This window comes from Agelaius phoeniceus, chromosome 15 (assembly GCF_051311805.1).
Source record: "Agelaius phoeniceus isolate bAgePho1 chromosome 15, bAgePho1.hap1, whole genome shotgun sequence".
Classification (NCBI taxonomy): Eukaryota; Metazoa; Chordata; class Aves; order Passeriformes; family Icteridae; genus Agelaius; species Agelaius phoeniceus.
The window spans coordinates 6,448,274-6,462,388 of NC_135279.1; the positions used below are offsets into that span (position 1 = coordinate 6,448,274).

Here is a 14,115-nt window from a genome sequence, read left to right on the forward strand (position 1 = left end):
ATGGGGGTTGCTGTGTAGGCACCGGCCAGCAGCAAAGCTGGCACCACGGCTGAGCTGCTGCTGCTTTCCATGGCAGGCTGTGACTGCTTCCCCACGTGCCAAGTGCAGGCACGTTCACTCTGAATGCCCTGCCAGACTGGAGAGATTTTGAACAAGGAGAGGAAGCAAACTGAAAAACACAAAAGGGGAAAGCACAGCAGGTTTTCCTTGGGATGAAGGACAAAGGGGCTCCTCATCATCAGAGATGGCAAAGCTCCCAGAGTTGGAAAACTGTGATGGTTATGGCACCCAAGAAGCACCCAATGTCAACATCCAAGAAGGATTGGTAGCTGAGATTTTACATGGCTGCATGTCCAGTTGCTGCCCTCACTGTGCTGTCTCCCCCACAGGCATTTATCCACGTGATTGACATCAACCAGCACCGTCCCCAGTTTCTTCAGAACCACTATGAGGAGAGGATTCCTGAAGATACCCCCCCAGGGAGAGAAATCCTTCGAGTCAGTGCAACAGACAAGGACAAAGGAAAGGGGCTTATCTACACCATCCATGGCAGTGTGGACCCCAAAAGCACAAGACTTTTCCAGCTGGATCCGGGCAATGGAGCCCTCACAACAGCAGAAGGCTTCAGTTCCCAGCCCATGCCTCAGCACACCCTCACAGTGATGGTGAGTCCTAACCAAGCCCAACCAAGCTGAGTCCACTGGTTTGGCCAGGATATATGGGTCACTGGAGAAATTAAAAGTGGTTCTAGTCGATGAGGGAGGACTTGTCTGGAACAATAGGGAAGAGGAAAGCAGGGTGTTAACCTTTACTATATGGCTAAATGTAGTTAACACCCTGCATTCCTCTAACCACCTTCTTTGGAGGGCCACTGGATTCTTACAAAACAAAACAAAACACAGTGTGTAATAGTTAATGTTTGCTTTCAAATTCAGGGCTGAGCTTTGGTGCTGAAACTTCCAGGCTCATTCCCAGCCAAGGGGTCGGCACCATTGCAAAACACCCATCTCTGTAAGAGTGCTGATGAATTACTTGGAAGATGGTGCAGACAAGACTGGCTTGTCCCTGGGTGTGACTGTTCCTGCTCTCTCTCTCTCTGCCATTCAGGTACGAGACCAGGAGGTCCCCATCAAGCGGAACTTTGTCCGAGTCATCGTGCACGTGGACAGCTGCAACCTTCACCCTCCCCAGTTCAGCAGCATCCATTACGAAGCAGAAGTGCTGGACTCTGCAGCGGTGGGCACAGAGGTCATACAAGTCAGAGCCCTGGATCAGGACCAGGGAGCTAATGCTAAAATCCACTACTCCCTTCAGGCAGGTGAGAGCCGTGCAACAAGATGGTTTAGGTTCTGATCATACCTGCGTTACCATGCTCTAACTGGTGGCCACTTGACAGCTTTCTCCTTGCAAGGAACATCAAATGGCTGCACAGTTCTATAATGTGATTTTCTTCCTACGCAGAAAAAATCCAGAGTGAGTAGGTAATGTCCATATTATGGATTATTAGCATCTTTTCTTAAGAAGACAGCTTAATGTTGAGTCACTAGTCAAAGAAAAATAGTGACTGGATGAGTTAGAACAGCCTAAAATCTGATCCTCTTTTTCCATGGGAACTATTCAGTTGTTAGGCAAAAGTACTCCCAATTCCCACAGGAGTCATCACCATTCCACTATTTCTATCAAGAAATACATCCTCAAGGAATGGTGAGAACCCTCTCAGCATTGACTGGTGGTGGTTTTGAGTCATTCATGTTCAATGGGCAAATATTTTATCATTCACTATAAAGGTTAAAACTTAAGTATTTATGTCTGTGCCACACGGCCTAATTTAGCCTGTAAACTCTTTGCAGGAGACAAGCCATCCTTTGCTCCATCTTTCTCACTGCAATTTAGATCAAGGACTGAGGAATTTAATTGCTCCTGAAGTATTGGTAATTACAAGCATGACAGGGCTTGAAGGAACTAGTACTGTCTTTTCTACCATGTTCTGCACACGAGGCAAAAGCTTCAAGCACATGCTCTGCCACCACTAAATATGCTTAAATTAGAAGGGTGTTTATCTCCAATTTACATTTTGATTGATTCAAATGTTAGCTCACAGATCTCAATGGGTTTGTTGTTCTTACAATTAAAATTATTTAGAAATGAATTAATTTCTCTCAGTAGAAGAAATAGATGTTAATCAGGTCTGCAATCAGGAGAATCTATGAACAAGAGTTGCAGAAAACGAAGACCAGTAAGGTGTCTGCATTCTTCACTCTGTAATTTCTCTTCTTGCAGGTAATGGGGAAGGCTTCTTTAGCATCAACCCATATTCTGGAATTGTTACAGTTGCCCAGAAACTGGACCCATCCAGGCAGGAGCGATTTACTCTCATTGTAAAGGCAGAAGATCAGGGGTTTCCTCAGCTTAAAGATTCTGCTACAGTACATGTCCACATTAGACCCTCAGATCGAACCCCTCCAAAATTTCCAGAGGCTGAATACATCACAGAGATCAGTGAATCCACTGCTATTGGCTCTCCTCTGATCCAGGTTTCAGCCACAAGCTTGTCACCAGTCAGCTATGAAATAAAAGATGGAAATGGAGATGGAGTGTTCTCCATGAACTATCAATCAGGCCTTATTTCCACTCAGAAGAACTTAGATTTTGAGCAGGTGTCTTTTTACCAGTTGAAAGTCCGTGGTACCAACATGGCTGGAGCATTTATGGATGCAGTGGTGCTCATCTATGTCATAGATGAGAATGACAATGTGCCTGTCTTCGTTAAGCCTTCCTTCATTGGCTGGATCATGGAGAATGCCCCATCCCAGAGCATGGTTCTGGATGAAAGCAATGCTCCCCTCGTCACCTATGCAACAGATGCTGATCAAGACTCCAATGCTTTGCTGACCTATGAGATTTTGGAACCAGAGGCACTGAAATATTTCACCGTGGATCCCAGCACAGGGACGCTGACCAGTCATGCTGATATAGACTATGAGCTCACCCCAGTTTTCCATTTCAGTGTACATGTGCATGACAGTGGAAGTCCCAGCTTGTTTGCATCCAAGCCTGCCAAGGTCACGATCCACGTTAAAGATGTCAACGATTCACCTCCAGTCTTTCTCAAAGACACCTATGACATTTCTATCTTGTTACCTGCCCACCCAGGGATGGAGCTTTTGTCAGTGCAGGCAAAAGATGCAGACTCGGAGGTGACCTACAGCATCGTGGAAGGGAACCTTGACAATGCTTTCCATATCCATCCACTAACAGGTCTCATCTCCATTCTTAACACAACTGGCCTGAGAAGCTACCAAGAGCTCACAGTCAGAGCTGGTGATGGCTTGTATAAGAGCACTGCTCTGGTTAAACTAAATTTAACTCGGGCACAAGGTACCAGCTTGAAATTTGAACAAGATGTATATACAGCAACTGTGATGGAGAACTCTACAGATGAGAAGACTCTAACCATTCTTGGAGTCAAAGGGTATCAGCTAAATGAACCCCTTTTCTACTCACTTTTGAATGAAAAGGAAAGGTTCAAAATGATCCAGGCCTCTGGAGTTCTTCAGACCAAGGGTGTGAAATTTGACCGCGAAATGCAAGACATGCATGAGGTAGCTGTGGAAGTGAAGGACAACAGGAAGCCACCAAGAGTGTCTCAAGCCACAGTCAGAGTTTATGTAGAGGATGTCAATGACAACCCCCCACAGTTTGAGAATGTGCCATACTACGCCTCGGTGCAGGACGGCACAGAGCCAGGGGATGTCCTTTTTCAGGTGTCAGCAACAGACAGAGACATAGGGGATAATGGAGCTGTTACCTACTCATTTGCAGAGGAATACAAATACTTTTGGATTGACCCTTACCTTGGAGACATCTCCCTTAAGAGGCCTCTTGATTATCAAGCATTAAATAAATACAACCTCCGGGTCATTGCTAAGGACAAAGGAGAGCCTCCCCTGCAAGCTGAAGAGGAGGTGGTGATCAGTGTGAGGAACAGATCCAACCCTCTGTTCCAGAGTTTGTACTACCGAGTGAAGGTGCCAGAAAACGTCCCCCCATATACATCTATCCTCCACATCCAGGCCCGCAGCCCTGAAGGCTTGCGCCTCATCTACAACATTGTGGAAGAAGATTCCCTGAAACTCTTCAACACCGACTTCAAAACTGGTGTCCTCACTGTCACAGGGCAGCTGGACTATGAGCTAGAGACAAAACACACATTCACTGTTAGAGCCACAGACACAGCACTTGGATCCTTCTCAGAAGCCAGAGTAGAGGTGGAGGTGGAGGACATTAATGACAACCCTCCCATATTTTCTCAGATCATTTACACAGCGTCTGTCTCGGAGAGTTTGCCACCACAGACCCCTGTTGTCCAGCTCTTTGCCTCTGATAAGGATTCGGGCAGAAACAAAGTGGTCTCCTATCAGATCATGGATGATGGTTCAGATGCTGCCAAGTTCTTTAATATTGATGCCAGCACAGGGCAAATAACAACAGCTCAAGCACTTGATTATGAAACAAATCAACAGTTCCGCATGAAAGTCAGAGCTGTGGATCATGGGGTGCCTCCTCTCAGTAGCGATGCCCTGGTAATCGTAGATGTGACAGACATCAATGACAATCCCCCTGAGTTCAGCCAGCTTCAGTATGAAGCCAAGGTCAGTGAAATGGCTACGTGTGGGCACATTGTGATCAAAGTCCAGGCCCTGGACCCCGACAGTGGAGACACCACCCGGCTGGAGTACGTGATCCTCTCTGGTAATGACAACAGGCATTTTGCCATTAACAGCACTTCTGGGATAATATCCATGTTCAACCGCTGCAAAAAGGACTTGGAGCCATCTTACAATCTCAGAGTTTCTGCTTCAGATGGAGTTTTCAAGAGCACTGTGCCTGTGTATATCAACACCACAAATGCCAACAAATACAGCCCCTCTTTCCAGCAGAATGTGTACGAGGCAGAGCTGGCAGAAAATGCTGAGATAGGAACCAAAGTGATTGAGCTGCTGGCTATTGACCCAGATGGTGGCCCATATGGCACCATAGACTACACCATCATAAATAAACTTGCCCATGAGAAGTTCTCCATAGACAATAAGGGCTGTATTGCCACACTGCAAAAACTGGACAGGGAAAATTCCACAGAGAGGGTCATTGCCATTAAAGTCATGGCCAAGGATGGGGGTGGGAAGGTGGCCTTCTGCACGGTCAAAATAATCCTCACAGATGAGAATGACAACCCACCTCTGTTCAAAGCCTCTGAATACACCCTGTCCATCCAGTCCAATGTCAGCAAAGGCTCCCCTGTCATCCAGGTACTGGCTTATGATGCTGATGAAGGTGCAAATGCAGATGTCATTTACTCTGTTGACTCTGTGGAAGATGTGGCAGAAGACCTTGTGGAGATCAATGCTGCCACTGGGGTTGTTAAGGTCAAGGAGAGTCTTATTGGTTTAGAAAATAGAGCCTTTAACTTCAAGGTGAAAGCTGAAGATGGCAGACCCCCTCACTGGAACTCCCTTGTTCCAGTGAATCTCCAGATTGTCCCCAGGGAAGTGACATTGCCAAGGTTTTCTGAGCCCCTTTATACATTCTCTGCATCTGAGGATCTTCCAGAGGGGTCAGAAATAGGGTCAGTCAAAGCTTTTGCAGAAGATCCCATTATATACAGCCTGGTGAAGGGAACCACTACAGAAAGTAACAAGGATGAGGTGTTCACATTGGATGAACAGACAGGGGCTTTGAGAATCAAAAAACCTATGGATCATGAGACCACCAAGTGGTACCAGGTTGATGTCATGGCTCACTGCTCACATCTGGAGACTGAGCTGGTCTCTCTGGTCTCTGTGAATATCCACGTGCAGGATGTGAATGACAACAGACCTGTTTTTGAGGCAGATCCCTACAGAGCATTTGTCATGGAGAACATGCCTTCAGGAACCACAGTCATCCAAGTGACAGCTAATGACCAGGACATGGGAAGTGACGGGCAGGTGACCTACAGTCTGGAAGCAGAGTCTGGCAACCTCCGTGGGCTGTTCACCATCGACGGCGAGAGCGGCTGGATCACCACCCTGAAGGAGCTGGACTGCGAGGAGCAGGAGATCTATCGCTTCTACGTGGTGGCCACTGACCACGGCAGGAAGGTGCAGCTCTCTTCCCAAACCCTGGTGGAGGTCACGGTGTCTGATGAAAACGACAACGCCCCGCAGTTCACCTCAGAGTTCTACAGGGGGTCAGTCATTGAGAACGCGGAGCCGGGGCAGGTCGTTGTCACCCTGAGCACCATCGACGCCGACATCTCCGAGCAGAACCGGCGCGTCACCTGCTACATCACCGGTGAGTTGGGCCAGACTGGGAATCTCCAGTGGGCAAGGGGAGAGCATCATCTCGAAGTGAGGGTTTGAGACCTTGTCTTACAGGTTGTTAGTACAGAAATAATGTTACACTGACAGTCCTGTCAGAAACAGGAGATGAGGGCTGAGCTCTGTCATGAGCTGGACTCAAATGAATCTGGGGAATACAAAACCCTTTAGTAACTGCAGTGGGTTGATCATTAAAATATGAATGATCATTAAAATAACTATCTATATAAATATATATATATAAACTATCTATATAAATATAACCTATTTCTCTGGGAATAAATAAATAAGATACATATAAGTAATTATATATAACTGCAGTGGGTTGATCATTAAAATATGAATGATCATTAAAAATAACTGTCTCACCACTGAATCGTCCTATTTCTCTAGATATTAATAAATAAGATACATGTAAGCAATTATGCTGTACTGTAGAAATATTTATTTACACTTTCTTAACAGAGGAATATTTAAGACAGTGTAATTGTAATAGCTATTGGAAGGACAGGAGAGGCAGTACAGCAGGAAGGAAGATTTTTCTCACACAGATACTGTGATCTGTATTTAAGTTCTTTGACCCAGCTATTTCTCCTGCCAGCACTGCAGTCAGTTTATACATCACATATATACCTGTAGCCTATTTGTGTTTTTTAATAACTATGTATAACTTCTTGGTATTGTGTGTTTCCTACAAAACCACTTGGAGGCTGGCATAGTAACAAGGCTGCAGATAGTCACTCTGCACTGGGGAATATTTAAGACTATCACGTCAATCTTAGTAAAGGTTTTGGCTAACAAGACAAACTAAAGATTACTCTTGCATCCCTGAAATATCACGTGTGCCAACTAAAATTAACCACTGCTGTAAAATAACTAAAAAGTTACACTGGAATGTTTGTTTTGTATTTGCACAAGTAGAAGCTTGCTTTTATGGTATTTTTTGACCCTAAAGGGTCTTTCTAAGACCTGGGGCAGATCCTTCAAATTAAAATGTTTGTTCAGGCTCAAACGAGGACCCTTCAGGGTCAAAACATTAGGCCAGATCATGCTGCAGCCTGTTATCTATTGTTGTAACCATCTGAAACAGGGGAGGAATGCTGGTACTTTCATTTGGTTTATGGCATGCCTCGGTATTTGCAAGCCTTTAAGAGGAAAGATTTAATCCATTATGCATTCACATTTCTGCCATCTTGAAGGTAGCAATAACTTCCAAGTACTTTAAACCTGAGAGGATGCACACTTATGTTAGGGGTGAACACCTTGTGCTCTCTGCTCTGCACATACAAACACAGATCAGACTTTGCAAATAAACATGGACATGCAGCAAAAGAGAGGATTAGGTGAACACAGAGTCCAGCTTCCCCCTGTCCACATTGATTTCAAACGCACAGAAACTAAATCTGGGCATGGGCTGGTGTTTCCCAGCATCAGAAGAAGAGCTAGTACAGGTGTCATTGTGCCTCCACAGCCTCATCACTGCCATACAAATGAAAACAGAAAGGGAGTCAATTTAATTTATCCCACTGTGTGAGACCCTTCAGAGTCCAGCATGAACAGATTCCACAGCCAGCTCTCTTCAGTGACCCCCATTGCCTGTTGTGCTTCCTCCTGGGTCAGCAGAGAGCACCAGCTCCTTCCCAGGAGAGAAGGATTTTCCTGTGGCAGCATCCAGCCCATTTAAAATCCAACGTGGGTAACAACAGTAGGAGCAGCATGGATCTGGTGGACCAGAGAGCCTGCCTAGTCTGGATTTACCTGTCTCTCATCATTTGGCTCTTACAGAAACAAAAAGTAGCCCCAGAAAACAAAGTTATATGTTAAATACCTCTACAGGTTAGAGGAAGTACAACTGTACATGGTACCATAACAGTAAGATCCAAACCATGTCTGCAGGGTGTTTACAGCTCTCAAATCCTTTTAGGAACATGCAGAAAAAAGACTTGACAGGCTTTGGGAAGGTGAGACAATGTGGTTTTGAGGCAATGAATATGCACATCTGCAGAACATTACTGACTTTTCTGCCGTCATTTGTTTCCTTCTGTCACTGTAATGTGCAGACAGGGAATAACTAAATTGTGCAGGGTATTTCCCAGCTGTGCAGTGAGGTTAACCAAAAGCTCCTCACCTGCTGGATATGCCACCAGTGCCCTCTCTGCATCACCAGTGTGAGTCAGAGTCATGGTATCATTTGGGTTGGGAAAGACCTCTAGGAGCATCCAGCTCCTTCAGGTCTCCTAAGGAGCCATCAGTGGACACACCTGTATTCTGTTTCCTTACCCCTTCTGATTTTCACCACTTAGTAAATGCCTTTTTTACTTGCTTCCTGCCCCCCTCTAGAAGGAGATGTACTGGGACAGTTCACAGTTGATCAAATTGAGGGCGAGTGGACAATTTCTTCCAAGAAGCCTCTGGACAGAGAAGATACAGAGAAATATCTCCTCAAGGTTATGGCTTCTGATGGGAAATTTCAGGCTACCACTGAAGTGGAAATTTTTGTACTGGATATCAATGACAACAGCCCTGAGTGTGGCCAGGTAAGACATCTGTTCTGGGACATCAGGGGCATAAAGGGAGATCCTGGGAGGGAAAGAACACAATAGAAAAGAAGAAAGAACAGGCAGAGCATGTTAAAGGATTTGGCTTGTCATAATTCTTCTCACACGATCCTGTTGCTTTGATTATGCTTAACAATTTTAATTAAGCAGCATGTCAAGCAAGAATATTAAATCTAGCCTCCAAGCATGTTTGCCAGCAGCAAGTGAGAGCCTAAGCATTATGAAGAGTAATTTTTGGAGATAAACAATGCCAGGAAGCCTCCTGGGAAGGGGCATGTAAATTACTGAGTTTTATATCCTGCTAAGCTGGGAGATTCCCATCAGGAGGTTTGTTGCTGTAGAGAGCTGATTGCTGGTGTGGACGTCACCCGTGGTGAGAACGAACAGAGGTGGTTACTTCCCAAAGGAGATTCAAAGGCTTGTGTGAAATGAGCTCACTTGTCCCAGTCCACACCCCAGCAGCCAAGAATGGGAGGCACATTGTGTTCCCCTATAAAACACAGAGTTTATCCTCTGTGAAGCTTCTGTGGGTCTGTTCTCCCTCCACATGGGGTGGAGGTACTTTGGAGACGGCTCAGATGCCAATGATTTCTTCTGTCCTGGCCAGATACTTTACACTGGGAGAGTCTCTGAAGATGCTGGGCCGGGTCTTTTAATTTTGAAGATATCAGCAAGTGACCCTGACGTGGGCAGCAATGCCCAGATCACCTACAGCCTGCACGGCCCTGGTGCTGAGGAGTTCCGGCTGGGCCCACACACAGGTGAGAGCAGGGCTGCTTTCATCCTCTTCCTCACCCTCCCCTGAGAAATGCAAGCTCTCAGCATGGCTTAACACTTACCTCCTCTTGAGAAAAACAAGGAGCTGTTTATTCCAGCTGTCCCAAGCTAGGAAGGAATGGCCACAGCAGAGAGGAGAGGGAGTTCTACATCATCCTGATTGCTCTGTCTCTTCTTTTGAAATGAAGAGCAGACACTATTGCTAGCAGCCAGGTCTCAAGGAGGAAAGAGCAGCAAGTATTTGGCTTCAGCCAAAGACACAAGTTCTAAATCCCAAAATACCTCTTACTGTGTCTTGGTCAGTGTATTTACCCAGACCCGATGATCATTCTAGAGATCGCTTGGGTTCATTTCATTGCAGAAAGCTCAGTGCAGGGGAGTTTAGAAGTACAATTTATTTCTGAACAGTTTTATCCCATGATGGCATCCCTTGGATGAAGTTCAGCTGAACTTGCAGGACTGCCCATGCAAAGCCTTGCCAGGGCCCTGGCTGGCAACGATCTGAGGATAGCCCTGAGCAATGTGGCATGGACACATCACCACTATTAGCTCAATTATTGTCTCCCACGGTTCATCCAGGAAAACAGCTGAACCTCTCTGAGGTCTTGTAGGCTGCATCTGTGATTGCTGGAGACACGAGCACCTCCTGTTCTTTCCCACAGGGGAGCTGACCACATCTGCACCCCTGGACCGTGAGCAGAAGCCCGTGTACCACCTCGTAGCCAAAGCCACTGACGGCGGGGGCCGTTCGTGCCAGGCTGATGTGACACTGATCATTGAGGACACCAATGACAACGCTCCGAGGTTCTTCCCCAGCCACTGCGCCGTGGCCGTCTTTGATAACACCACAACCAAGACACCCATCGCTGTGGTTGCTGCCAGGGACCTTGATGAAGGTGAGTCAGAATGGGATTTATGTGTTGGTAGAGTTCATCTTTCATTCTGAATAGAAGCCTTTGAAACCTAGGGAAGTGCTACAGCAATGGGCTTAGATGATTGAATCTTGGCGAAGATGTGCCTGAATCTCATCGCTGACATATTCTTGACTACTGGGCTGGCATCAGCATTTTTGTGACCCTATTGGGAGCACAGTATCTGTAGAAACATGCAGACCTTCTTTGAGAATATGCTCAGTGACTGTGGCTGTGATGCACAGCTCAAAGTGTGACGCAGGGATCCAAACTGGACAGAAACTTGTTCAGAGGTGGGGACTGAGAATGAGTGTAATAAAGGAAAAAAGGAGCTTTAGTTATGGGTGGTGTAGGTAATATGGATGGAGAGGTCCTCCCGAAAACACAGAGATTCTCTGAAGTATAGGTAAGGCTCCTAAGAAAGAAACTTTCAATAAACCTCTCCAGCAGAGGCTGGATCATATTTATCTTCTTTGGAAGCAGATATGAAGAGAAATTACATTTGAAAACAAGGTAATTAAAAATGAGGAACAGTAGTCCATGCAGACAGCTGACACTGGTGGATAATGGTGAGGGCTGGCTAGATGACTGAACCTGCAGATGAGCAGGGGCACACTTAATGTTTGTATGATGTTCATACAGCCTCCATTTATCCTGAGAATTGAAGATCATTCTGTTCATATAGTCCTAATGCATTATAAATGACTAAACCCAGCAGCATCCCTACCCATGAATTACTGCAGCCTGTCTGTTTCCCTTCCAGGTCTCAATGCTGAGGTGGTCTATTCTCTGTCTGACTCTGCCAATGGGCACTTTTCAATTGAGGAAACCACGGGGGTGATCCGGCTGGAAAAGCCCCTGAAGGACTCCCAGCACTCAGCGTTTGAGCTGACAGTCTGTGCCACCGACCGGGGCAGCCCGCAGCCCCTCTCCTCCCTCGGCACTGTCACTGTCTCTGTTGTGGATCTCAATGAGTACCTGCCTGTTTTCCTGGCCCCTGAGTACGTGGCCATGGTGAAAGAAGATGTGGCTGTTGGTACCGAGGTCCTCAACTTGTCAGTCCTGACAAGGGACAATGTAGAAAACACAGAGATCAAGTATGAAATTGTGAACGGCAATGACCACGGGAAATTTCAGCTCAACTCAAACACAGGTAAAATGATCTTGTGCCCGAGCAGGTCCAGGATGATCCAACATCAAAGGATGTCTTTGTGTGCATCTTCTCTGGTTCTTCCCCATTTGGCTCCCACTTCTGCTTACCTCTGTCTTTACACATCACAAGGGTAGGAAATACAGTCTTCTTTTCTACTTCAAATTTTACTATCCAAGTCACTTAAGGAGTGATCCAAATCTTACTGAAATTAATGGAAAGATTCCTCCTACATGTCTGAGACCTGAGAGAGGCCCATGTGAGTCAAGGATACATGGAGAACAGGATGAGAAAATTTTCCCACTTCAAAATTCAGGAGAAAGTGTTTTCATTTAAAAAGTCTTTCCATCAAGATCCCACGAGGAACCTGCTGCCCAGGGTAACAGGCAGCTTTATTGAGTAGCACTCAATGAACATGGATAATAGTACCCTAACTATGGACAGGTGTTGAGCCACAATTGCCAGCCAAATAAAGCCCTGTTCTGTTTGCACAGAGATGTGATAAGAGCTGTTATCAGAAGGCCAGTGCTAACTCCCTGAAACGAGCCCTTGGCTGCGTCAGCAATGGCCTTCTGCCCTCGGCTGTAACATCCTCATCAGTGGCTCCTCAGCCTCTCTGGTCACAAGGCTCTTGCTAATTCTTCCACATCAAGGGGGTTGAAGTTAGGTGAACTACACTGTTTCAGCTGGCAGTTTGGCAGTTGCCTTGGCATATCTGCAGTATTCCAAGAAATCCCATGTGCCGTTCATTTGAAGTATTTTCTGTCCTTTCCTCCCCATCTCCCAATGTAGGTGCCTTATACATCAATGGGAGCCTGGACTTTGAAGCAAGTCACGAGTATTACCTGTCCATTGAGGGCACGAGGAAGGGCTCAGCCTCTCTCAGTGATGTGACCATGGTGGTGATCAACATAACTGACATTAATGACCATGCACCAGAGTTCATCCAGGATCCCTACTCCACTGACATTCGGGAGGATGCTGCCATTGGAGAGATCATCCTCACGGTATGACTGAACCACGCCAGCTGTCTTTACCTCTGCTTCATTTGTGCTATGCAATATTCACTCCTCTTGTGCACTTTTCTTTTCCTTGGACACAGTGACCTCAGTGGGCTTGTGGCATTCAGCATCTAAGGTTAAAGCATGACTAATTCCTGAAACTCCACAGGCATGGAGAACACTTTGCCTTATAAGACACCTTTAAGTGAAAATTAAGGGCTTAGGAGCTTTGAGAACATCCCAAGAAAACAAAAATGCCTGAAAAAGGACCATGCTCTTGTGGCCTGGGGAAGGCAGAGGCTCACCTGGGCAGAATAGCAGAGTCCAAGGTGATGTGCAGTTCCCTTTCCAGCCTATAACCATCACAGGGGTGGTGAAGTCAGGAAAGGGATGAGGAGAAAGCTGAGGAAACTGTGTTGTCTTGAAAAAACTATTGGATGACACTTATTTGAAGCACCTTCCTTTCCCCCTCCTCATTTGAGACAAGCTCCAACCAATACCCTAAAATGAGAAAGTACTCCCATTTCTCCATGGCATCCTTTTTGGCCCAAGGATGCTAGTGGTTTGGTTTTTTTTCCTCCAAACAGGTGTCAGCTGATGACTTGGATGGGTCCATGAACAATCAGATCACATATTCCATCGTGGAAGGGAACCCACTGGGACACTTTGCCATTCAACCCAAAAATGGGCAGATCAGCATTGCCAAGCATCTGGACAGGGAGGAGGTGAGTTCAGGAAAATGAGAGTGGGAAGGCTGAAACAGATGTGCCCAAAAAGACTGAGGGAGAACAGCTTCCTCAGCTACCTCCTGTTTTCTGAATTATTTACTCATAATATTGTAGGTAGAAGACAAGGCATTAATTTGTTTTCTAGACTCACAGATATTGCAGTAGGAAGGCTGGGCTTTAGGAAAGGCACTATAGAATCATAGAATGGTTTGGATTGGGAGGGACTTTGAGGATCATCTAGTTCCAATCCCTTCCATAGGCAGGGACACCTTCCACAGCTCTGAGTTTTGGTCTCAATATTGAGAATGTTGGTTGTGGAAACCAACATGGTTGGGTTCTGCTTCTCTCCATTAGAGAAAACAGGTGTGGGGGGGAGAAAGGTCACCTGGACAATCTCTCATTCATAAAACAGCAGCAGCTTGTCTCAGCCTGCCAGAGTTGAGAAGCCTTTGGATAACACTCTGAGGCACATGATGGAATTCTTGGGATGTCCTGCGCAGGAACAGGAGAAGATCCTGATTGGTCCCTTCCAACCCAGCTTATTGTGTGATTGTATGGTTCTTAAACAACTATTGGCAGGTGTTTGCCCAGCTTAGTTTCATCCATCTTTGCCAAGTTTCTCTTTTCTGCA

At 46.1% G+C, this 14,115-nt stretch overlaps 1 protein-coding gene across 2 annotated transcripts in view; it reads left to right on the forward strand.

Annotated features, from left to right (window-relative positions):
• FAT2 (FAT atypical cadherin 2) overlaps positions 1 to 14,115 on the forward strand; it is a 57,306-nt gene that overhangs the window by 28,047 nt on the left and 15,144 nt on the right. The window contains exons 8-16 of one of the 2 annotated variants that reach the window (XM_054642944.2): positions 390 to 665; positions 1,108 to 1,318; positions 2,281 to 6,333; positions 8,700 to 8,896; positions 9,525 to 9,678; positions 10,357 to 10,590; positions 11,369 to 11,758; positions 12,548 to 12,762; positions 13,344 to 13,481. In XM_054642944.2, the coding sequence (XP_054498919.2) occupies positions 390 to 665; positions 1,108 to 1,318; positions 2,281 to 6,333; positions 8,700 to 8,896; positions 9,525 to 9,678; positions 10,357 to 10,590; positions 11,369 to 11,758; positions 12,548 to 12,762; positions 13,344 to 13,481 (5,868 nt within the window). The remainder of the gene's footprint in view (positions 1 to 389; positions 666 to 1,107; positions 1,319 to 2,280; positions 6,334 to 8,699; positions 8,897 to 9,524; positions 9,679 to 10,356; positions 10,591 to 11,368; positions 11,759 to 12,547; positions 12,763 to 13,343; positions 13,482 to 14,115) is intronic. The other variant, XM_077186462.1, reaches the window with a different exon arrangement.